This window comes from Lonchura striata, chromosome 4 (genome assembly GCF_046129695.1).
Source record: "Lonchura striata isolate bLonStr1 chromosome 4, bLonStr1.mat, whole genome shotgun sequence".
NCBI lineage: Eukaryota > Metazoa > Chordata > Aves > Passeriformes > Estrildidae > Lonchura > Lonchura striata.
Window position 1 is genome coordinate 25,661,030 of NC_134606.1, and position 26,933 is coordinate 25,687,962.

The following is a 26,933-nucleotide window of genomic DNA, read 5'->3' on the forward strand; positions in this document are numbered from 1 at the left end:
AATTGTTTTCCCTATGGGAAATTCCCACAACTATATTTTTCAGAGGTATGTGTGTGCTTCTTTTGTTATAGCAGAGTTATTGTCTCTAAAAGATTGTTTGTGTTTAGCCAGGAACACTGCAGCCTAGATCTTCTGAATTTGATAGTCCATTTAGCAAAATATGTGTTGCAGGACATGAGATACAACTTCCTTGGCCATTTCTTTACCCGACTGCTACTGACTCTCCTGTTTATAGCACTGGAAGTTTATTTTAAGCATTGCATTTTTAACATATTCAGTGAAGGCCTAATTATTTTTCAGCCACTAGAGTCTGAATGCTTCTGTTCACAGTCAAGCCTAGCTGACTACATTAATACAGTTATTCTTTAATGTTCCAGTTACACAATGTTTTTGTTGTGTGAACAAAAAGAATTCTGACAAATTTTCTCAGCCTGAGCAATTAGAGGTCAAAAACAACCCTATTTTTCAGTGGGTAAAAAGAAAATGTTTAAAAGCTTAACATGATTATGTTTCTTACAGATGTATGTCACTTCAGGCTGTATTTAAGTCTTAAGAACATGATGCCTGTAAGTTGCTTTTGCAAACGGAGATTTTAAAAGCCTTGTACTTCAACTGCTTTTCACAGAATGGAAAGTCCATTTAGTTCTTTAAAAGAAATATCAGTATTTATTACTAATATCAGTAGCTTCCTTCAATTCTCTCTCTTATAGTTCATTGTTTAATTGCTTATGTCAGTTGGAGAGAAATTACATTTCCCCATGAAAATTTGGATTATTTTAAATACCATTAAAACAGCTGTAATGTTGAACTTTTTTCAACCATGAAAAATGTTCATGTTCTAGTTCCAATTTTTTTTATACCCTAGAATCACAGAACTATTGGTAGAAAGAGTCCTTTGGTGGTCTCCACCTAACTTGCTTCTCCAAGTAAGATTGCTGCCAGCACATTGTCATCCATGACTTTGAGGCTTGGAAATACCCAAGTAAAAGGATCCTACAGCCATTGCAGATGATGGGTTCTGCACTACCCATCTAGTGAAGAAGATTTTCCTAACTTCTGCTATTTCCTTTCACTAGAGAGTACAATTTTTTTTATTGTTAAAAAAAAACATATAATATTCATATAATATTCATAATAAAGGTAAGAAACACAGATTTTGTGCACAGATTGATACCTAAATTAATCTTTAGCTGTATTTAGCTGTTTGTCACTTTCTCAAATTCCCATCCCTACAATGATTTCAAACCATGTGTCATGGTTTGACACTGGCACAATGCCAGTGCCTCCATGAAAATGTGATCCCTCCCTTGAATGCTGTGAAGTGGAATCTAGAACAGAGCAAAGCAGGCCCAAACTCAATAACAGAAAAAGACTTTATTAAGCTACTACTACAAAAGAAAAGAGAATCAAATTAAAACCTTGTGAATCATTCCTCCCCCCACCACCCAACTCCAACAAACCACAGCGAGACACAATCTGGACCCCAATTTCCACCCTCCAGACAATCGGTACTCAGTCCATCGAGGGAACAGAGTCTCTCCTGTGCCACAGACCCCCCAAGAAACACAGCTGGAAAATCCTGTGTTTCCATGTCACACATGGCACCGCCTGGAGAAAAGTTTGCCATGGTGACCCTTCTCCTTTCCATGCACAGTGCTCTCACCACCAATGCATGGATGGACAGACTGCTTTTAGGATTTTCCTTTCAAGGATGCCCTGCCAAGAGGGGAGAAAACAACGATTCAGTTTTTCATTGTTTGGGACCACAGTCCCCCCCATTTTCCCCTGGGGCTGAGGGCTCGAGAACAGAGATCTTCTTCTCTTCTCTTTCCTTTCCAGGACAGGGGGAGCCATCACAAACCCCCTAACCTTTTCTCCGTTCACTCCACTTCTGTCTCTTCCCAGCTGAAGCAGGTCTCTTGACTCACTGGCATCCTCCCAAAACACAGTCCCTCTTGGAGGAGAAGATTGGTTCAGGTTGTGGCCAACATGGAAAAGTCCAGCCAAAAGCCACTCCTTGTCCCCCTCCCATCTAGAATTCCTCCTTCTAACATCCCAGGGTCCAAGGTGTCCCTCCTCCTCTCTTCCAAACCGAGGAGGGGAAGGAAAAAATTCACAAGCTTTCATTTCTCAAGGAAGGGTTAAAAGTCCAAACTCCCAGGGATGGCTCGATGCCCGGACATCCAGCAACTCCCACGCACTGGGCACCCCGCAGCTCCCCCCGCTCCTCCCTCCTCACGGTGGAACTGCTGACAGAACTGCCGCTGTCTCTTTCTCTCTCCCTCTCAGGAGAGAAACTCTGGGGGAGGCGGGGGAACGGAGACATCCCAGACTTCTTCCACCCCTCCATCTGCAGGGGCCAGCCCGGTTCCAGTCCTTCCACCACCCTTCGGCCTCACCTTCATCAGGCCATGGGGCTTCCCCTCCCCACCCAGCTCGTTGCTGGGCAGGGGAGGCTGCACTGCGCACTGACCGGAACCAAAGAGAATGAGTTCCCCTGGGAATTCTGCTTTCAACTCCTCTGTGCTCTCAGAGGTGTGTCCACCCTCAATTGGTCAATATCCAAATTGACCTCTTCCTTCTGGAAAAAAATTCTCTTTCCGTGTCAAACCACACCACCATGGTACTCATTATGTTGTCTTTGAATTTCACATGATTGTGAAAGATGACAGTGATTGTAAATCACTTAGTTGCATCAATGCTCTGGACTTCCAATATTTCGACAAGGGTTTAGAACTTAGCATTTTATATTAATGATGACTCTGTACCCACACCTGGCTGCATTCTCTGTGTTATAATCCATAACAGACCATGCAGAAGCACAAAACAGATAAACTTTAATCAATCATAAAATCACATACTGCTACCAGATGTAAGGTGTATCTTTGGAAACAAAGTGATCAGTCATAATACAGAACAGAAAAAGATATTATTAACATCATCTTCTTGTTGAAATAGCCACACAAATACTTTTTAAATAGTTTCAGGCAACCTGAAGAAAAAGCCAGTGCCTGCAGCTCTCAAACAATTATCTTCAGATATGCCTTGCTTTATTGTTACCACTCCTGAAAGTTCCACTAAGCACTTGATGTCTTGCTTAGCCTCTTGGTCAATTCATGATTCAATTTGACAACAAACATCTGTTTAAAACATAAGCAACAAAGTATAGAAACCTGCTATGAATGTAAAACAAGCGTAAAGTTAAAGTCTTCCATTTCAACTTTTAAAGGAACACACATCCACAACTCCAGAAGCACATATCATCTAAAGTAGAACAAAGCTGATTTTATTTCCAAAGTTCAGTAGAAGTGGGAATCTCTCACTCTAAAGGAAACCACACCACTGCAAGGCCAAAGAGTAAAAATACATGGAACTCCAAGGAGGGTGTGTTATTCACAGTACTTAATTGCAATATTAATCCTAACAAATACCCGTAGTCTATTAGATAGATAACATTGTTTCATCAGACTGAATTTGAAGATATTAACTACAAATAGAAGAACTGCAATAATGAGCCACAAATTTATTAAAGAGAATTGAAATCACAAGCTTAGCTAGAAGTAAATGTATTAAAATGTTAACAACATCATTACAATTTTCATACAAGTATCTGAAGTTTCTGGCAAACTTGCAGTTACCTGACAGCAGCAACACATCAGGTGATAAAAGCTAGCAAGCTTTTTTTCCCTTATAAACAAAAATAGTAATGAAAAAATGCTCTATATAGTGAGCAATGGCTTTTAAGAATCTTTTGGATTTCAGCTAATACATTTCACATGTCAGAATCTTCATGGTTTCCTTTCCAAGCTATGCCCATGTAGTCATAAGAAGCAACAATGGTAAAACTCATGAAAAACAGGTTCTTGATAATGAATTTTGTGAAAATCCACGTTTCTCCTAGCTTACTAATTTTGCCCTTTGAAATGCAAATTCAATTTTAAATTTTTTCTAGGGAAGAAAAGCAGAATGGCTCCAGTGATTATTCTGACTAGTGAAAAAATGCAATCTTAAATAAGAATTGTATTGTCAAAATTTTAAGGCAGCTTTTTTCACGATCTTTAATTTTAACAGAAAACTTAGGTATAAGTGAGGTAATGAAACAGACTGTACTGCTGGAGGAGAAAACACTCTCAAACATGGACTCAAGCATCAACAAAATAAATTTTTACCATATTAGTCTATATTCATGCTTATATTTGCATGACAAAGATACATTTGAATGACAATAAATTCCTGGCCTGACATTTAGAACACTGCTTTTGTTCTTCTGTACCAATCTGAAAAACTAAAAGTATTTTCTGTTCAAGAGAAAATAATGTTCTAACAACATCTTGAATTTTTTGAGGACAAGAATACCCTAAAAATCTACCATGGGTCCAGTGCTGCTATTACTCCTTACACAATGGAGTCTAGTCCAACTTGTATGAGTAATTAAACACAAATTGAGCTAAAAGACAAAATTATTTATCAGGTCACTGCTGGAAATGCTGGGGATTAGGGAGACTCAAGCTTATGGACTGACTTGGGATGCAGTTACTGGATACCTTAGCTTCAGCAGGAAAAGATGCCTTTAATATGAGCAGCACAGAAGAGACATGCAATTTCTTGTTTCTGCACACTTGTGACATATTGTGTCCAGCTATCCCCACAGTGGTTTTCATATTGCTCTTTCCTACCAAACAGAAAGGTGAGCTGGACCCTCTCTGTAGTAGTAGCAGCAGAACACAAAATCCCGTGTAGTAGAATTCTAGCAGTGGCAGAACCCCAAATACATAAGAAATGCTGGGCAGTGACAAAGAGATTTATTTCATGCATAAATTCAACATGGTTAAGTGATAAAAGAATTAGGGTAACATCAAGGCTGAGTGGAGGACTGCAAAGAAACTAAGCCATTCAGTTTCAAAGATGCACAAGTGAAAAGACCCAAGGTCCCCTGGATGCAAGCAAGCAAACAGAAACCTTGTGCTTTTTGAAACTCTGAGACAGTGACTCGCCTTTAAGAGAACACTTATCCACTTCATCCTTTAAAGCAATAAAGCAATAAATTGCTTTATTTAAAGGGCTCGGAGGCGCTCACCCTCCTCCACACTGGCGCAAGTGACCGTGTTTCTCTCTCGCTCCTGCCCCTCCCTGGCTCCGCTTCTGCCCCGCTCCGGTCCTACTCCTGCCCCGTTCCAGGCCCCATTCCAGGCCCCCCTCCTCCCCTCTCCTGCCCAGTTCCAGGCCCATCTCCTCCCCTCTCCTGCCCAGTTCCAGGCCCATCTCCTCCACTCTCCTGCCCCGTTCCAGGCCCCCCTCCTGCCCCTTGCAGGCCCGCTCCTGCCCTGCTCCTGCCCCACGCCGACTCGCGTTCACGGCGCCCTCTGGCGGCGGCGCGGGGCAGGAGCGCGGCCGGGCCCGCTGCGGCTGCCGGGCCGTGCTGAGGGACGCGCCCGCCCCGCGCCCGCCCCGCGCCCGCCCCGCGCCCGCCCCGCGCCGCCCCGCGCCCGCCCCGCGCCCGCCCCGCGCCGCCCCGCGCCCGCCCCGCGCCCGCCCCGCGCCGCCCCGCGCCCGCCCCGCGCCCGCCCCGCGCCGCCCCGCGCCGCCCCGCGCCGCCCGCGGGATGCCCCGCACGGGCAGGGCTGAAGATGAAGCCTAGCCATGTTACTTTTCACGTTAGGCTCTGGCCAGCGGCATAGTTCTCTGCTAAAACTGATTTTGCGAAGTGGCAGAGGCCCTACTAGACTGCTAGGGAAGATCTATGGGAGACTTGGCACAAGAAAAAAGGATATTAAATATACATATGCAAATACAGCAGTGAGAGAAAGACACAAAATCAGAGATTAATACTTCCTGTCCCAGTGTATATTTCATTCATCTACAGCATGTTTTTCTAGGAAGAACGTCGGCCAGGCCATCACTCTCTCTACTTCTTCCTGTCTCCCCAAATCATCAGCATTAGAAAACAGGGAGTCTGATTCATTTGAATCAAGTCTCCCACTTTACTGCCTCAGTGCAGTCTGCTTTTATTTCAAAGAGAAAAGAGTAGCAATAAATTGTATTAATATTTCCTTGGGAAACCATGCTTTGTTCTTTACAATATTTACTATTTAAAATGTGGTCTTTTTTTTGTTAAACACTGATTGACAGATGGGCAGAATATTACTGCGTATACTTCAAATTATATGAATAAACACTACTGAACCTATTGGTTGACCTAAGACCTAAATCCTGATGGTTTTGCTATCAGAAAACTCTCCAGTGAGCCCTCCTCATGACTTAGGACTACAGTCCAAGCCTCCAGAAAACATTTAGATATGAAGTCACACAAACTCAAATCCCTCAATAGGAAAAACATATTCCTTTGCTCACTTCCCAACAGAGAGGTAACACAGGACACTTTTAACTCAGAAGCTGACTTTTGGTAGGGGCCTTCATTATATATTCAAAAAAATTATAGTAATATTGGGCAAATATAAGAAACATCTACCTAGAACTACAACAACAACTTTTCTGGCAACATAAAATCTTGAACCTTCACCAGTCAGAAATTGCCAGTGGACTATTGTTTCTATGAGCCCCAACAGACCAACTCTCACAGAGTTCTCCAAGCATTTCCATACTTTCTGGTTTTCCCATCATCTTGTGGCAGTAAGTTCCTTGAGGTCTCCTTTTTTTTGAGTTTACTGCTTGATAGGCAAAAAAAAAAAAAAAAAAAAAAAAAAAAAAAAAAAAGACAATTCCTCATATAATGAAAAGCATTGAGTAACTGTTCTATCACCTAGACACTCAAAATGGTCTGGCTATCCACCACAAAAACTTACTCACTCATAAGCCAGCTGTTTTCCAGTAGGAAAACAGTGTCTTCCTTCTATTTAGTGCCTCCCCACATCTAAGTCTTTTCAAGTCTCTGCTGGTCTGGTTGCCTGCTATTTGCCTTTTCCAATTTGACTGGTATCTTTCTGAAGTTACACACTGATGTAGCGATATTTTCCATTTTGTTCTTTGTAGACTTCATGATGAGGGCTCTCATGGAGACAGAATGCTGACTGCAGCAAACCATCAGGTCCTTCTTTTGGTGGCAACACTAGCTCAAAGTCCAGCATTGTATTTGATAGAGTTCTCATTGTTTCCCGCTCTCCAGCATTCCTTCATATCTATTGGCACAGTCATTTAAACATTTTATCAGTCACTGTCTCCACTATGAAACCTTTATGTGAGTCCCAGCTATTCATTTTAGGGAGCTAAATCTGTATTAGCAGAAATGTTATTACTTGAGTATTTTCTGTTTTCCCTGATCAGAAAACACTGTCGGTCTGTAAGATTCTACCAGCAGCCTTCTTTATTCTGGAGCCTAGCCATTCATTCTTATTTTTCCTTCTGTCTTTTAACGAACACATAGTCTGCAGGAAGAGGTCTGTAAGACTTCTTGGTGAAGACTCTTATTAACAGCATTTTGAAAAGCCAAGTATGTTGTATTAACCCGGATTTTCACTGTCTCCTTCAAAGAACTTTCTAATAGGTTTGTGAGGCATTGCTTCCCCTTGTAAACTACTTCATCTCTTCTTTATTGCATCATTCATTCCTATTTACCCATTAATCTATTCTTTGCTAGAATTTCTGCCTAAGAACTTCCTTCTTCTTCAAGGACTTCTTAAATAATTGATGTCATATGTGCCAAATTTCATTCCCCTCCACTTAGTAACTCAGCAACATCTTAGTTATGTTTATGTCTTGACGGAATACCATATGGTCACAATATTTCTAAGTTCTCTTATTAATGTCTTTTACTGAAGCTGTGGTCCACCAGTAAAGCAAATCCAGCACTAGGGACACTAGCATCAGACCAAAAAATTAACAGCCACATGAATACCAGTCCAAATGCATTCACAGAATTTCGGTTGTCTTTGAACTGGCAGTCTCTATGTCATATGATGTATCATTTATCTTTTATTGTACTGCAGAAAACCAGCATAAACTGCAAGTTGCATATGTTTATTAAATGAAGAGAAAGATTCACCTCCCCATATTTGAACCAGATGAAACTTGCACTCACAAATGATCTGCTAGTGTGCATTGATAATGACAGCCTGACACTTCATTTAGGGTTAATTTCCTTTAAAAATATGCTTAAAAAACTCAAACCTTCATTTTACATGGCTTCAAAAGTGATTACGTCAACTCATGGGAGGACAAAGGAGCGCTCACCAGGACTCACTGCAGATCACTGGAATCTGCTACCACATAGCATTCAAATGCCTCAGCAGGCCACCCAGAGTTTATTCTTCTTCAGGCATGTGCTAATGTTCACAGCTGGATTCAGACACTAAGCAAGAGAGAAATTGTTTGATCTACTACCACTAATCTGATATGGTATTTAAGTTTTACTTGTCCCAATAAAATATTTTTTACTCCAAAAGAATATTCCAGTTTCACTCCTCCAAAACTCATTTATATCTCATCTCCTAGTTATATCTCATTGCCCTCCACATCAGAATACATAACAACATCCTGTGAACATCAGATCATGTTCTGTGGTACCTTAGGATCTCTCCATGAACAAGCTTAGTGGAAAAAAAAGAGATCAAAGAGGCTAAAGACGAGTATAAGGAGTTAATATGCAAAGGCCAGGACAAGGAAGGAAGTGAGGAGAACAGTGCTAGAAAGCCCCTGCTTTCTAGTCCTCCATGCCTTGGAGAGCCATGGGAACACACAGTTATTACGAGATCAAATTCTTCTGGATACTTAAAATATATATATGTTTTATTTTGTCTTTTTAATCTACACACAGAATTAAGACAATGTCCCCATGAATACAGCTAACCAAAACACTTGAAAGTTGAATCAAAGACTGCGAGGTTATTAGTTAATAATATTCTACCTCTGGGTTTTGTTTTTGGGCAAAGTATCTCAGTTGGAGATGGGATTTTTTTGTTGTTGTTGTGGGTTGTTTTAAGAAATCTGTGGAATTTCAAATTTGTCTTTGGAAACCTTTTGTCCTTTTCTCTTTACACAGAAAATACTACGCCACAACAGAATTCCAAGTAGTCACGCCTACCGAATATACATGCAGTCATACTGCTGTTGGAATGAGATGCACTTACCAGAATAGAACACATACTTGGAAAGTGCTAAAAGTGCCTCTCTGTATAATACCAAAAAGATTAGAAATGCAGACCTAAGGCTGTCCTGAGTCACTGTAGTGCTGTCCCTGCATTTACACTGTAGTAGGAAAAAATATCATGTGCCATACACACACATATGCATATTACATATGCTTGTTATATGCACCTCAAAAGAGTTTCTTTCAACAACATAAGAAAAGGCAAAAGGGCTTTACACTGTTTCATCTACATTTCCTGGAATTACAGGTATCTCAAATGTGATTATGAAAATATTTGTAGTGTAGCACATTATGCTTTCTTTCTGTTCCTTAACACAGTGATAATTTGCTAAGTTGCCAAAAGAAGTAAATATATTAATCACTAATAGGATTCAAGTGTCCATTTATATAAATTTATTTTGAGTTTGGGGTGCAGGGGGACAAAAAGAGAGAAATCTACATAAGAAACATCATTTAGCAAATAGAACCTGCAAAAAGCCTGAACCATTCAAATGGTTTATGAAGACACTATAGTCTATGGAAGTGAAGAAAATACTGATAAATCAGTGATTTACATTACATTTTATCAATGACCTTACAAATAAGTTTTGCTCTGTGCTCTGGTGGGATTAAGATAAAACGAATGATAAGCAGCTCTAGAGAAACGGATTCATTTCAATATGGTACACTTGTGTTTCAGTGATTAGCAAAGCAGTATCAGGGAATCCTTCATTACCACTAACATGATGAATCAATAACTTTTACTATGGCATTAAAAAAATGCACCTACCTTCATAGTTAAAAAAAAAAAAAATTCCTAGTCCCAGTTAATTGTTGTTACTCTCTCTCAAAAATGCCAATGGAACTTCATTGCTACACAGAAAAACTGTGTCAAATTAGAGAATTTATCCATTGAGACAGAAAAAGTTGTAACTGCAATTAGATGCCAAGATCAGGAATGTACTTGCCACTTACATCGTTTTAAAGAAACGATATACAATCTACAGAATTAGTAAGTGCAGTAACTCATTTCTAGCCTATGCAAGCCTGATTATCACCAATTGAAGAATGTATTTTAAGTTTTCATACTGAGAGAATTTACTGCATCTTCCTTAACAGGTTGAACAAATGTTCTGATAAGAAACCAGTTGATTGCAACATGGAATGTACACAACAAAATAAATTATCAAAAGGGACACACATTCCTTAGACCTCACAGAAACACACAGGGTAGCATGTCAATAGTATGCTCTGTAGTTTTTGGGACAGAACTATGGAGCCAAATAAAATATAAACTTACTTTTTTTCTGATCCATTTTTTGTGACACAGATGGACGGGTAGGACTTAATATTGGCAGAGTGCTCATCCTCTCTGTGTTGTTAAAAGAAGCATCTGTAGACCACAACATCATCTTCTCTGTAGTGGCAAACAGGTGGGTGTTGTCTTCAGAGCCCTCTGCCAAAGCAGCTTCAGAGGCAGGCTGACGACTGAGCACTGTGGCTTGAGTTGGGGGACCAAAGGAATTTTCCTGGAAAGACTCTCTAAATATATTTGAGTTGTTGTTCATTTGGTCAATGTGGGATAAAGGCGTGGTGGTCCAAGAAGAGGGCTGTGTGCTGAGATCCACTGTGGGATCAGTCTCGGAACTATTTTCAACCATATTTGGCAAAAGATCAGGAGACGTTTCAAAGTCACCTGTGAGGCCCTCACTTCCATTTGAATAAAAGCATGTTTTTTCTAACACTCCTGCAATAAAGGAAAAAAAACACCAAAATTACCATCACCTGGAAGAGTGTTACCAATTTGTTTTTGAAAGTTAATACTAAATAAAATTATATAATTAAAGTATTTTAATATTAAAATTAAAGACAAATTTAAGAATTCTATCTAGCAACAAAATAACAGAAGCACATAAAACACGGTTGTTGTAGGATAAATAGAGAAACAAATGCTTCTATGTGCTTGAAATATTTTAATCGTATTTATAGTATGTCACTGAATACTTACATGTTTAAAACTACAGAGTGCAATTTCAAGGAGCTTCAACATGCATTCATTCTATCATTATGTTAATAAGATGGACAATGCTATTTTTTATCGTTTTAAATTGCATCATCTCTTGTTTTCATAGCACCACCATCTTCCAAAGTCCAATTCTGAAGCTTTAAGGCAATCAATACATTTTTAACATATTCCATATTCACTCATTTTTAAAATGGAAAGAGGTACTATTTTCTCTATATAAGATTATGTAATTTAACTACCATTGCTAAATATGGGCCCCTGAGTTGTCATTCTTCTCTGATATTGAATTTTAAATATATAGTTATTGTCTAAAATTTCAGTCCCTGGCTTTATTTTTTGATCATTTTATTATATTAGAGACAAAACCAAACTTTTCTTAGCTGCATGCATTCAGTAGTTGCAAGTAATTATAATTCACAAATCAAAACAGTAAGTACATGTATCCCACAAGCATCAGGAATTTAAACTACATAGTAAGATAATTGATCTTTAACCTAGTAATCCAAATAATAAAGAAGACATCTTAAACATGTGTTGAACATATAACTTATTTATCTATAATAGAAATGACAAATATTATCTCAAATTCTTTAACCAAATGTATTAAAGTCATATTTAATGCTACAAGAGAAGTACCATTCTGTATTACAATAGAAGAAATTTTTCAGTAAATAGCAAAAGCAATTTTTGACACTGGCGGTTAAAAGAGCTTAACAATCATAAAGACACAGTTCATCTAGAGATTATTAAAAAAAAATAAAAGGAATCATCCTGAGCCCATTCCCATTATTGAATTCCTATTCTCACTTCTCTGTGAACTCTGCTGCTAAAATAAATCAGTTAACTGGTCTGAAATTCAGGGACTGGGCAGGCAGAAATGTTTATTAATCACAGCTACAAGTAACCAAAAATGCCAGAAGACTCTAACTGAAGTGACTTTGGGTTGGAAAGCTTTAGAGTTAGTTAAGGGAGAAAAGACAACTGGAATAGAAGAAGGAGAAATGTCAGCATTTTCTTTTTTAATGAGTAACCTTTAACTATTGCAAATGCAAATAGTAAAAAAATACAGTGAGTTTCAATTAAACAGTTACCATTTGAGATTTACCATATCCTCACTTATCCAGGCTGGATTGTTTTGGTTTGGCTCCAGTGTCACTAACTGAGTAAATCTTTATGTCAAACTTCTACTGGACAAACCCAGGGGAACTTTATATATATAAATATATATATATAAATACTAGGGTTTCTGGTTTTCCACCAGCAGATGTTCATATATCATTGGGGCTTGGAGGAATTTACTGTGTGTATTTTACAGAAGCAACCAAAAATCTCCCACCTGCAAATGATTTAAGCAGCATTTTTTTTTTGTTTGAGTCCTCTGGTCAAACAAAACAGTAAGTGCATTTTCACAAAAAGGGACTAATATTAATATGATTTGCTAAAGTTTAAGGAAGAGCAAGTGGTTGTGCTCAGAAGTTGGGCTCACTAAAATGTGGCTTTATTTGGATGCCAGATATTTGTGTTCAAACAAAGCACTGAATCTCTAGAATTTGGAACCTTACTTTGTTTCAAGTTTCAAACTTTACTAGGCTTTTTTTGCCGTTCTCAGTAAGTTAAAATAAGCTTTTTAAACTCCCTTGGGAAAGTGCATAGTATTTTTCCATAATTCAAGAACAGCTTAAGGTATTTTTTCACATGCTCTCTCCTCCTCCCTAGACTCATCTCTTCCACTCAGCATAAAAATAGAAAAAGGCGGTAAAATGTTGGTCCCAAAGAGCTATTAATACTGATTTGAAATTAAAGTTTAAATCATTAGCTATTTATGTATCACTCAGCAGAATAAGAGACAATACATTACAAGACAGGTAAACTCTTGAAAAATGTTTGAAAACCCCCTTTGGTTTAATACAGTGGTCAAATAAATACTGTGAAACAAAATATTGAGGCTACCCACTGGATTCTATCGTCTTCTCACTCTGACTAATTTCATTATTTTTCTGGAACAACAAATAATAACAACTATGTCTATCACTGCCATGAGGTGATTTACTTCTTTCACTGAGATCCCCAAATGCTTGTTTGCTTCTTCAACCCATCTTTCCAACAACAGCATTTTTTGTTACATTTTTACAGTTTCCTAGTGATAACAACTCTTAACAGGGGAACCACACAACGAACCTCTTTGACAGAAAAGAACTTCCTAATTGTATCATCTCCACTGACAATGAGCAGTATTAAAATTATTTTTAACATTTTTTCCCTCCAAAGTAACATCAGCCTGGCTCAGGTCCATACGCCCTCGAGGGAGGCAGGCGTAGGCCTCTGGCATTCCCCACTTGTTAGCTCTAGATGACAGCTCTCTTTCCACTCAGTTTGTAAAGAGTTTTAGGGCACCTTTTTGAGTCACCTCTTTCTTCTCCCACATTCTCCTCCTATCCTTTCCTTTAACCAATGCACCATATTTAGGCACTTTATTCTAGGCTGCAGAATTTACTCTTTGCACTGGGCTCCCACTTGCCTTAATTTTCATCCACGCCCCTACCCTTCCCCTAAAAACACTACTGCATATCTTCAATCTTAAATTAAGCTTACTAGATATGTTTTTATAGCATCTGTATTTAAATTTCAAGATATGTATGAAAACAGAGTGATGCTTTCAACCAATCAGTTCTTTATTAATCTCTTCAGTGAAATTAATTACTCTCTATCAATGTTTGCTAACAGAGATGCAGCACATACAGAACATGCATTTTATTCATGCATACAGTCACACTATATCCAACTATTCTTCAGACTGGGTTCATACAGACCTGTAGATAGTCATAGGCCAGATAGTTAATGAGTTAACAAATACATGTAACCATTTTCAGTTTGTGTCTCCAGCCACAGCTAGGCATGTCCAGATGACAGAAACATACAGTATGCAGGCCTTCATTGTGTTTGGTACAAAATAGACCTACTGGGACCAGACACATTCATTTCAAAGCAACACTTTCTAGCAGTTTTAATGATCATTTCCAGTTGCTGTTCACTCTGGGGAATTAATGTTTTGTTTAAATATGAACAGGTTTTTAAAAAATGAGAGTTTTCTTAAAAATGAACAGTTAAGAGATTAAAGAAATAGTCACACTGTTCAAGCTAGTAAGATGAGATTCTGGCAGTGTAAACTGTGGAAGATTTCTAGCTCTTCAGAGCAGGAAAGCTCAAAGAGACCAAGTCTGTTTAAAAGCTAATGAAACGGAGCAAAGCAGCCTAACAAAGTATGGGGCAGTTGCAAAAGGAAATAAAGCTGTTCACTAGTACAGCTGGACAGCACATACAAACTGAGATTTCTCCTGCAGGGTCTGTACCCATGACTCTGCACTCTGGAGAAATGGGCACATTACTGATACTATGAAGATCTCATAGAACACCAAACTATTGCACATCAGTTAAACTGCAGTCATTTATTTCCTTCTTTTTCTTTCTCTCTTTCTTTCTCTCTCTTTTTCTCCTTTCCTTTCCCCTGCCCCCCCTGCCCTCCCTCCTATCAAATAATTTCTTTTAGCCCCTCAATACTCTCAACTTATTTCTTACATGGTAAGACTTCATACCAATATCAGAGTTCAGTTATTACTGACCTGAAATGAACATGAAGTACTATTTTAAATATAGTGTATTGTTAGTTAGTATAACAGACTATATTCTTTTACACGCAATTTAAATGTCCACAGTATTAGTTCATCTGATTCTGGCCATCAAATATATTTGCTTCTAGACTATCAGTGCATAGAAAATGAAAGCTGCTGAGAAGAGCAGTAAATTACAAAATGTTAATTCAAAAGCTGCTTCTAAAGGGACCTTTGCCAGTTTTAGACTTGGGTTAACACCAAGCCTTATTCTTTACCCTACAGTAATGACGTTGACTTAAGAGGAGATAGTCACGATTTTCGCTATGTAAGTGGGATCAGAACAGGCCCCATTTCCCAGAGGATTTCACACAATGACAGGTCAATATATGCCTGAGGAAGAGATTGAGTAGAGCTGATGTAAATGCACCTGACTTTTTATCTGCTTTCTCACCAAAGAATGAAAATCTAGGGCAGAGGATATGAAAGATACAAATGGAATGCTAAACATAAGGAAAGCCAATTTAACGGCTTCATATTTCCTAATTGCAAGACTTACTTGCTCTTAATCCATTTCAGACTGTTCTTAGTTCAAAGATATAACCCAAGACTTACCTGTCAGTCATAACATTCACTAGCTTTGGGGGTTTTCTTACTTCCTTAACTTAAACTAAATTAAAAGAACAGGCCTACAATGTTGTGTTGCATATCCTTTACAGACTGAATTGAGAGAACAGATTTAAATTGTCCTGATTTTGACAGTGCTTTTGAGACATCTTTAGTTTCCTCCTAGGCTTCCCGTTTGACTGTTAGATGTGTATTGAAATTGGAGTGTTTAAAATAGGAAAATGGATTTATATCTATATATCTGGATACTGGATACATTACCCCACTTATTTCAGATGTGCTTCTGAAGTACCTAAGGAAGCTCAATTAGAAAATGTTCTCACTAACAAAAAGAAAAATGAAAAAAACCCAAAAACACTTAGCACTGAAAGCAGTTTTTTTAACCTTTTTTTTTCCTGAAAAAATAACTTTAACCTAGTTTTATTGTCCTTTTCATTTTGTACTTGAAGCAATTTAATGATATGTCAGCTTTTCTAAAAGTAACAAAGGGAAGACTTTTTTTAAAAAATATGCTAATAAATTAGCACTTTTTAATTATGAAAATTACTTCACAGACTCAGCCATTATGAAATCTATTAATACCTTGAACCAGTTTCCACAAAACATATTTGGAGTTCTGCATTGATACATATCTTGTATGTAAAAGAAATGAACATAATTTTCCTTAGTTAAATAGTTAATATTTTGTATGCTATTCAGAAAAAGTTGTGGCTATTTATAAATTAAATTTCACCTGAAAATAAGAATTGGATTTGCATATGAACGTGTGACATAAACAGATATATATTCCATTCTACTGATAGTGATCTAAAATTATAGCAAATGTATCTTTTGTACTTGTAAAATGGCTGCTGAAAACTATCTAACATGTTCAAGATAATGTGTTCCCCAAAAATCTACCTTAAGAAAACCAGAAAGGTTTCCTCATGGACACTTTAAATACATTTGAAGGATACAAATCTAAATAGCAGACTTACTTCTCTGCAACAAACAATGACTAGGTAGATTCGTTTTTTAGGTACGTGTGCTAACGTACATGTCTAATGTCTACAGTTATACCAGCACTTGAGAACGTGGACTTAGTTTAGTCTCTTTAATTTAAGAAGTGTCTCCTTAATTAAAGAAGCACTCACCTACAAAGGTAAGCAGGATCACCAGCAAAAGGATAAGGGCACAGATGCATGGGATCAGTATCAGGAGCAAAAGTCGAAGGAACTTGGCAGAAGCCAGTTTCTGAGAGCAACCATCCCCCATATCATCCTCATCTGTTCCTAAGACCTGAAAAACAAAAATGCAGTTTTATCATGCTGGGGACCATCAGTAATTCCTTTGTTTTCAATAGCAGTCCTCCCTCCCTATTACACAGCTACATGATTTAAATATATGCTGTATATAGCTAATAGATTCTTAAAGACATGTCGTATGTAAACTTTTCTTTCTGGTGGACAGTCTAGCGCAATCCATATCATTTATTAAACTTTACTCAATATCCACAGACTTATAGCGTCATTGAAATTTCTAAGCATTTCTGATTAACTGGATATTGAATAGGTATTTTATTTGAAAAAAAAAATGTACCATATATAATAAATTTAAGGAATAAGGCTAAATGAAGATAATTTTACAATTAAAAATAATCCATTACTAAATATTCAAGAGCTCCATGTTCTTGTTTCTTTTATTAAAGAATCAACATACTATTATAACCTTTAAGTGACAATAGAAGACTTATTATGCACAGTAATGATGTCTGATTTTTTTAAGTACTTTATATAATTATAACTTAACACAGTATTCTCTAGAGTTTGCAAATCACATTTTCTGTTCTATGAGTGGAATACAAAAGAATAGAGAAAAAACAAGTTTCTGAATTCAACTGAGCTGCACAAAGTACATAAATTCAAACCCTTGCAAAAGCCTAAACATGCATTTTATATTTTTTAAACCTTACTCCATTAATACTATGATCATATATACTGGAGAAATGTCATAGTTTTTAAACAGAAATAAAAACAAAATTCCAAATTAATATTTAATAGCAAGATTGAAACTGTATATAGTCAATGCCCCTTTATTTGAAATTGACCAAAAAATAAAATCTTCCCTGTGATAACATGAAACTGGATGATAGGTTTATTCATTCCAGACAGTGTCTTCCCAAAAGATGACCAATAGTTTATCCTCTTTGTCAGGAAGATCAATCACATCAAAGTTGGTTGTGCCAGGACACAAGAGTAAAGGCATCCATTACCCTGACAGCCTCTCCCCAAAGAACCTCAAGAGACTGAAGTCTACAACATAAATAATATTAGTCTTGTAAATGCCAGCCTGTGTTAGGCCCCCTTGTGAGTTCTGAGCACAGGTAACAGAGGAATAACACAACTCTGCTTTGAAGACAGATCTCCCAAAACACTGCCATATTTACTTCTGAAAGCACAGACAACGATGCAGTAGATGCAGTGTTCCCACAGGAAACGAGGCAATTGAGTTCAACACCCTCTTTTGCTTGAAGCAGTTAAAAAATCAAATCTACAACAGAGCAGACTATTATAACCACATGAACACAGACTCCTCTTGAATCAGAGCATGCCATGCCTTGAAATAATGATATCCTGTAAAAAAGAACCTGGTTCTTCTGGGCCAGACAACAAGTAGCAGGACCATCACTACACAGCCCAGTGATCAAGGCACTCAAGAGCTGATTCTTAGTTTCTTCAAGACAAATTTTAGATCCAGCACATTTTCCTAAAGAAATCACTCCCAACCAAGATGCACTTCTTGCCAAGTTCCAAGCAGAAATGTCTAACTCTACCCAGTGTAATACAAAGTAAATTCTGACCTGTGACTCCACAAGGAGTTTGTCTTAGGAGTAAAAACTTAGCAAGAAAGAACAAAATTTTTGTTCTCAAATATTTGAAAAAACATTCAGAAATAGTATCCATCCTCATTTTTTGACTCTTTATTCTGGAGGTACATGAGAAATCAATAATCTCAAGCACAAGTGCTTAACTGACAGTAGTTATCACTGCTGTCATATATATATATATATCTATATATATATATCTTAGAGTAAACCTAGCAGAAACATTAAATGAGTGCAAATTAAAACAGTGAGCTTCTGGTGGTGCTCTGTTTCTGTGAGAAATGTTTTCTAAAGTCTACTAGCATTGTAAATACTACTTACTTCACATAAATGTTCAATACTAAATGAGAACATCAAACATTTTCTTTCTTGTCTACTCCTAAAAGCAAAAAATCTCAATCTTTGTATTGACAACTCACTGCCACAGATTTTAAAATGGGCTGTTGTATCCAAATTTACTGTCAGTGAGCGCTCAAGAAAAGGATGCTGTATTGTTAAAGACATACTTCTCTAAGCACCATGAATTGCTTGCTCTGTAGAACAGCAAAGTAAATATTTATAGGCAAGTAAACAGTATGTTGTATTTTTCCCTTCTACAGGAAAAGACCTCAGGAAAAACAATACACCTGTTTAATCATCGTCAGTGACTATGTAAGCATAAACTTAATTTTTCCAGTTTTACTATTTTCCATCACTTCAACATCTACATTAGTTTTTTTTCTGACAGTTTCTCTGATGAATATGAACTAAAACTAGAGACAGTGTTGCTGGTTCCTATATCAACAATGAGAATTTAATAAAGTGTCCTATAGATAAATATAAATGCATTACACCTACTGTTTGCATATTCCCTGATAGTATTTCTTTTTCTCTTGCCACCAAATACTGCAATATACAAAGAAAGCACCAGCTTGAAGTGCTCTAGCATGACAATTGTATCTGCATAAACTGCAGATGTGCTCTGTTCCCTGAGTTCTAATAAATAATGGAATAGAGGAACAAATAATAGACTAAAGACATAAATAATGGAATCATCAGATAAAAATGGGCCTATGGAAGGAAACAGGGTTGCAAAATGCTTATTCCTTGGCTCACTTCAAGCTTCTAGGTTAGTGGCTGAGAGAAAAAAACGGTCTCCCTCAACTCTCTGTGTAGTTACGAGTTTCTCTGACTCGTTCTCTAAGTCTCTGAGTTATCTGGTAGATACATATTTATCTCCCTTTCCAAGGGAAGGACAAGAAGACTTAAAAGAGGAATCCTTGAGGGCCCACTGAAAGAAATCAGCCCTAAATGCTAAAGATTTAAGCATAAAATATATTTAGTCAAAAATCTATAGCGCTGGACTAAAATATATTCTCAATACTTGAAGAACACTGGTACAAGTTCTCTTCCAACTACTGTTGTTAGAAAACTCAATCTAAGAAATATTTTTCTTAATTAAATACTTTGTGCACTACAGTTAGGAAATATTGGTATTTGTTTTTTAAGGCAACAAGTCATTTGCTTTTAATACAAAGGTTTTGTACTTAACAAGAATATATTCAGAAGAGAGGAGGTCTAAAAACATCAGATAATTTCTTCTGACAGCTAAGAAGTTTTGTCTCTAATGAAATTATATTAACCACTGCTTACCTGAGTGGCATTCTTTTGGTAATGACTTCAATAAAGGAAATAGACTAAACAGAATTTCTGAACTAATTTCAGGGTGTATTTTTAAAAAATTCTATGTTTATCTAGAACTGCTGGATCAGACTGCTCAGTTTATTTTCTGGAACCACAGAGGGAGGAAAAAAGTAAGATGGAAAAGCGTGTGTAGTCCCATCTGACTACAAAAAGACTAAAAATTCATTGGACCAAAATTCACAGCTTATTTTCTGCAAGATGTAGAAAGAATATGATCTCATAGCTGTCATTTCAATAATATACCTGTCATATTAAAGCAGAGAAATGACAGATTACATTAAGATTTATGGGTGAAAAGCCTATGGCAGCATGCAATTTTCATGTTAGATACTAAAAGTATCTCAGTTACTAGTCTATAAAACAGCCTGAATCATGGTATAAGCAGTCGACAAAAATATCTCCTGCTGTTGTCACCACAGAACTAATAGATGTTCTCCCAATAAAGAAGTATCATTAGGGCTAATTGCCTACTGTCAGTATCTTCTGTGCATGATGGGTCTCTACACAGAAATGTAGAAGACACCTCTTAGATCAGAAACATTAATGTATCTTCAGGAAACTATACACCAAAGCATTATTTAGTGTTTGTAATGGAAAGAAATGGAAGGAAGTACTACCATGAAATGCAGAAATAATGTCAGGGGGCAGTAAACAGGAGCCCTCATAATGCCATTGTCCTCAGAAGTCCTCATAATGCCATTGAGGAATCTATTATCCAGCCAAGCAATAATTATGTAAAACTGTGAAAATTATCTGCAGCTCTTTCCGTATCCTTGATACTGTTCCTCTTCTAATGCTGAAGCAGTGCTCAGTTGTCAGCTCTTGTGATTTCATCTGCTTTTATGATGCTACTCTTAAATCTCTAGATACTGGACTGACACAACTATACCAGCCATTACAGCTTTCTCTTTGCCATTAGAGGAAGATGGCTCCCACCTGTTACGGCTACAGAGCAAAAACTGACCTTGTGAAGTGGCAATGTTTAAGCACAGAACACCACATATAAATATATAAATTTAACCATGCTCATTCTTACAGCCTTTTCTGATCAACTCATAATATTCAAAGGCCTGGTAATGAGTAAGAGAAGCTGAAAATGCGCTACATTTTTTTATTCATTTTGTCCTGTTTACATGAATACTAGGAGTCAGCAATGCACCTCCATTAGATTACTTTATTGTAAAAAAATTCTAGTATACACAAATTGAAGAACAGTAACATCATAGTTATTCTAAAAGTAAATAGTGCCATTTGCAAAGCAGCAAAAAAAAATCACAAATCCAAAGACCTTTTCATAAAGAAGGCAGGAAAAAACCCAACCAACACTTTTCATACAGCAAGTCAGCAAACATAAAAAGCATGTTATTACCACAACTTGTTATTTGCCAATAAAATACTCTATTTTGCTGATAGTTCAAGTTCACTGTAATCTTGTAACTTCTCCCAGGGAATTCCATATCCTCATACAAAATACAAATTGCTGACATAATTAATTAGAAGTTCATTTTGACGATCAGACCTCCTTTTTCTTCCATGAAATTAGTCAATCCAAAATATACAGTATCCTACTAAGGGAGATATTATATAAAGCTGGGCATTATCTTTCCAAAATAAGTATTTGGTTGGTGCTAGACGCCAGATTATTTTGTTTGAGGCATAAACCTGAAACACATTTAATCTTCCTGATGTATATTTTCACTTAAATAAGTATAACTGTGTCAGTGATGATTCATTTGTGTTGAAGAAGATGCAAGGTATAAAATAATGTGATGTTTTGCCTTTCACACTACCATATAGACCCACTGACCACTTCTTTCAATAGATTTTTCAAGCTGTTTTCAATCCAGGTTGAGAAACAGTGCTGCAAAAATCAAATTGGGCACCACCAGAAGTCAGTCACTAATTCAGATTTACAAATATTTCTGCTGCACAAATTTGGAGTTCTTGAATCCCAACAATTTCAGCAGTTTTGTGAGCCACTGAAACAATTTTGAAGCTTTGAGTAAATGAGGAGGTATGTATGCAGGAGAAGCTCAGAAGGGACAAGGTGACATGCAGGTATATCTCTCCACATTCAGTGACAACACTGTTCTTATGCTGCTCCAGCTTCAGTTTGAGCGAGCCAGCAGAAAATTTGCTGAGACCAAATCCAAAGGCACACCTGTGGTGCCCCACTCACCTGTGTGTGGGAAACCCTTCACTGCTGCTACCAAGCGAGATCTCCTTTGCTGTGTGCCTGCTGTGCTGTCTGGTGTGACTGCAGACACCTCCTGCAAAATCCACCCTCACTCTGCATTTCTGCCTGAGGAAGAACCAGCTACCAGAGCCACCAATATGCACTTCCAAATCTACTTTCATGTGGAATAACAAACAAATGCTGTGCTGCAGGTGGTGTTGCCAGCACCCAAGTTACTATCTTCACAGTGTATGCTCAATTAAGAGAGCCTGCCTCTGGTGCAACTTTTCTTTTGTAACTCTTTCTTCCCTTTCTGAGGGCTTTGAGGGAGGTGCAAGTAAGTTGGCCACCCAGACACAGGCACTGCGGCCAGGCAATTTGGAGTTCTGACTTTATTCTCATTTCATCTAGTTCTTCAGGGAAAGAATACACTGTTCTATCCTGGCAGTGTAGTGGTCTATAAAGGCACTTTACTTCGATTTTATATCAAAATAAACATAAATAATTTAATAATTGGTCTCCCTAAAAATACTTTGTTTAGACAGCAGAAAGCTATTGGGAAGCAAACTGTTGACCTTGAATCTCCATTACAGGTAATCTATGCTTAACATCTCATGCAAAAGATGGAAATGAAAAAGAGTATTTTCTTGGATTCTAATCTTCATCTCATTATAAATGAGAATAAGACACACTATTAGCCAACATATACAGTCTTTACAAATCAGTCTTCAAAATTTGAATTAGAAAACAGGGAAAAAGGATCATTACTAGAGAATGGCAGTATCACTCTGAAATACCAGTATGTTGTAATCCCTTCATTTTTAAAAATAAGTGCTGCTGAATAATGATTCTGTTTTGGCATAAATGTTAATTGTTTACATATTTATTTATATATTGTACATCTTTTCAATTATTTATAATTTCACCGATGTAAACCTAAAACTACTGTGGGGATACTTCCCACATTTACAATGGAACTTTGTTGAATTCTCGAGAATGTTCATATTAGGAAACAGTACAGCTGATGGCAAACTTACTACAATTCTAAGTTCTCTCTTCTTTACTATTCACAGCTGGTGGTAAAGATGTGTGATGTTGCCATTCCTCACAAAATGAGCAAGGTTTGTTAAACATATGGAAGATAGCAAAGATTTTTTTAAAAGCTGAAATGTGTATGAAAGGCATTAACTTTAAAGATTAGACTATGGTTAGCATTATCTGATATTTCTCAGTGCCAGAACACGAACATCCATTCAGCCCACTTCCACCAAGCAGTGGGAAATTGTTCTGGGGAAAGTACTCTTTAACTAATGCAGAATTCATGCTTTTTGGGTTATTAGTTTTCTTTAAGTTGCTATGGCTTGCAAAAATTACTCATGGAAGTTTCCACAGTGCCGTGCTGTTTTTCTGAACACACAGAGAGACTATTCTAATGCTTTCCTGACTACCCAGATGTTCATTGCATTGAGTTAAGCACGCTGAACAGCGATGGCAAGCCTCTGGCTACACACTGCTGAGAACCCAGCAAGCAGGGAGTAAGTAACACAGTACCCTCTTCAGGTTCCTGCCTTGCTGGGAATTCAATGAGCAGATGTCTGCAGAAGAGCCATTAGCATAAGAAAGGCAAATTTGAAAACCATAAAAAAAACCCACAGAAAAATCTTAGTGGCCTACTTTCTGCCAATAAAAAAAAAGGAAAAAAAACCAAAAACATTTTGAAGGGGTGGAGGGATACTGTTAGAGGAAAAGCTCCTCTTAGAAGAATCTTTCAATCCTGGAAAACTAGAAAGGCCAAAAAGAAATCCTGCCTGTCCTGTGGCTCACATTGAGTGCATCAGTCACCCACTGCCTGTGTAGAAATGCCATCAGAAGCCCCATCCCACAAAAGGTAGTTAGAGATCATAACTGGACATACCTTTTTTTCCTGTTAATGCCTCATCAGTAGGTTTAACCCTCTGTGTAATGCCTACTGCTTATGCAATTGCTTAACCCATTTAAAATCAGAAGTTTTAATTACATTAACTGGATGGTAAAGTAGAATGCAAGCTAAAAGATTGCAGGAGTCTTTTTAAAAGCATGTCTCTTTATCTTTCATGAGTCTTTATTAAATTTTCATTAAAAATGCATAATTATTCTTCAGCTATAAACATCTGCCTAAAAGAAATGAAAATTTAAGATTTGAATGTATAATATTCACTTTACTGAATTTTTTTCTGAATTGTGATTATAAAAGATACTAACCCTTGGACCAAAGATAAGGCCAACAGCAATATTAATCAAAGGAAAGTATGTGATTTAGTGTCAAAGAAAAAGCCTCATCTGTTCAGCATAGCTGGCTTTTTATTTGACCTCCTCCCAAAGATGAAAATGGATTTACAGAATGTCACAAAGGTCGATAACCTACTACCTAAAAAATTTAGAGGTGACTCATTCATTTTTCAGTAGGATACCACTTTGTTCAGAAACATGTCGTCTTTGAACATTTTGCTTCAGCAAAAGAAAATAAAGAAAGACAAGAATATTTTTTGAAACTACCAGAACACTGAGACAGAAATAACTGGAGAGGAGAATAAAGATTAAAAACCTATTCAATATTGCTGTGCTGAACTTACAAAAAAAAAAAAAAAAAAAAAAAGAAAGAAAGAAAAAAAGAGCCAATACAGAAAGCTCAAGATTAAGTGGGTTAAGAAGGGACTTACACTGGTGAATATATTTGACTATGACTTTGACATAATAATGAAGTTTTATGAATCACATAAAGATTTATGGGATAAAAGCATCCATCTAAGTCACTGAAACAATAACAATCTGATTATTTCATCAAATAATAAAAATTCTATTGTATTTATGGCTAGGAATATTCAATCTGTCATCCCTAGAACAGATGCCAGATTTCCTTCCATTCACATTTTCTTTGGAAAACTCCAAGAGTCATAGAATAATCCTATCTATGATAAGGAAAAAGCAAATGGAAACCATCTGGATTCTCAAGCCATCCAGACTACCATCAACACTATTCCATATCTCTCACTTTATAGGGAAAAGGATTTGTTAAAAACTTTTAAACACATTCAATCATTATTTCAGTTTTCCTTTCCAGGCTTGTCTACATGCACTCCAAATTATTTAAACTAATACCCTTAAAATAGCTGAGCAGGGACAAAATGAAGCTTAAGAAAATCTTAAGAAAAGACATTTACTACTTAATTCTTCTGTTGCTGCATATCAAAAGGCAATGTGAGGAAAAAAAAAGAGAAGAAAGCGACTTATTCTACAGTTCTTAATATTCTTTCAGATCTATTATCCTTTTAGGAATATTTGCAGATGCACAGAACTAGCTTTTTCAAACAATAAACTATCTCTCAGCAACATCTGTCACTCAATACTGTGTCATGGCAAAAAAGGAAAGGCTGTTAAGGCAAGGAGGGCTCAGCTGTCTGTTTCTTCCTGGAGATGTGAAAATGCAGGAGGCTAGGAAAAGCCTGAGAAATGTAGCCTGTGCTGCTTCTATAATCTCTAGCTGTCATTGGTTTCAGGACAACTTTAACACAGGCAAAATAATCCACCCAGCAAAAAATTTGATAGCAAAAGCAGCAGCAATAGAAGACGTGTCCATGTTGCTCCACAGTCCCATAGAAGTCAGGAGAAAACATGATTACAGCTATCTGCTGTACTATTACATGAATGTAGAGCTGCAGGACTCAGAGATGGGATGGAAAACTCCTCAGTGCTACCTACCAGAGGTTTTATTTCCAAAAGAAAGAGTTGACTACTTTCTGAAATCACTAGTGCAATGAAAAATGCAAGGAGCACATAAGCAATTTCTCATTGCTTCACTCAGAGGCAGAAAAGGAGGAAAATGAGAGTCTCTTTCCTTAGGAAATGCTTCCTGAGTCTTTGATGTTATAAAGAAATTTTCAGTAATATTATAGTGACAGTATAGGCTATTTTGAAACTAGGAGTTCTTTTGAGGTGATGAACAGTAATAGGAATTGCTCTGAGCAGTTACTACTACTGCTAAATCACTGCCAAGTGAAATCTCTCTCTGGCATCAAACAAATCACTTCTGAAAGATTCTAGCACATTAGTTTTTAAAACACCAGGTTCTGTATATGGCAAAACTGAGGGTTACAGGTTTTAGGAAAAGAAGAAGGGAAAAACAGACTTTGACAATCACCAACCAGTCCCAAAGCAAAAGCACCATACACTGAATATTGGAATCTCCCTGAACTACAGCACATGAATTGGAGTAGAAGAAACCTGATGCAGTCCTAAAAAATAGGAAACTCTCCCTTCACTTCCTTTCCCTCAAAGGACTAGGTGAAGATCAATTAAATGTTCAATATACAAAATACTTCTTTTGCAAGAAAAAATTGGCTTTGGAATTCTGGAAGAGAAAAAGCTTACAGGAACACCTGCAATGATGTAACTTGACAGCATTTTTTCCCACAGACTTACAGGAGCTGTCCCCCAGGGGCAGCACTTGAATCATCACAGCACAAACTTCACCATTCAAAAGCAGCTCTGTCAGTATCTGATTTTCAGCCTCTATTAACTTTCTAGAGGTCAATGTGCTAAAAAGCTACCTTATGCTGGAAACAACTCAAAAAAATCCCAGAGAACTATAAACTGTGGCACTCAAGCAGATGATGCAAAGGTTCCACTCTAATGACAGAAATGATGAAAAGGAACAAAAGGATGGTTGGATTATTTCCATCCCTTCATGATTCGGGGATAGGGGATGAGGGACAGGGAAGAAGACAACCACAGAGGCAACACTGCTACTCTGGTCAGTACCCTGGCCACCACTTCTGTCCCAATTACATGGACATCCATGTAGGTGGCAAGCTGCTGGCAGTGAGGGGACT

The 26,933-nt window shown here is 37.4% G+C and overlaps 1 protein-coding gene across 1 annotated transcript in view; it reads right to left on the reverse strand.

Moving 5' to 3' along the window:
* CORIN (corin, serine peptidase) overlaps window positions 1-26,933 on the reverse strand; it is a 113,168-nt gene that overhangs the window by 80,197 nt on the left and 6,038 nt on the right. Inside the window, exons 2-3 of the mRNA XM_021526370.3 lie at window positions 16,477-16,621; window positions 10,383-10,829 (exon numbers count right to left, since the gene is read on the reverse strand). Of these exons, the coding sequence (XP_021382045.1) occupies window positions 10,383-10,829; window positions 16,477-16,621 (592 nt within the window). The remainder of the gene's footprint in view (window positions 1-10,382; window positions 10,830-16,476; window positions 16,622-26,933) is intronic.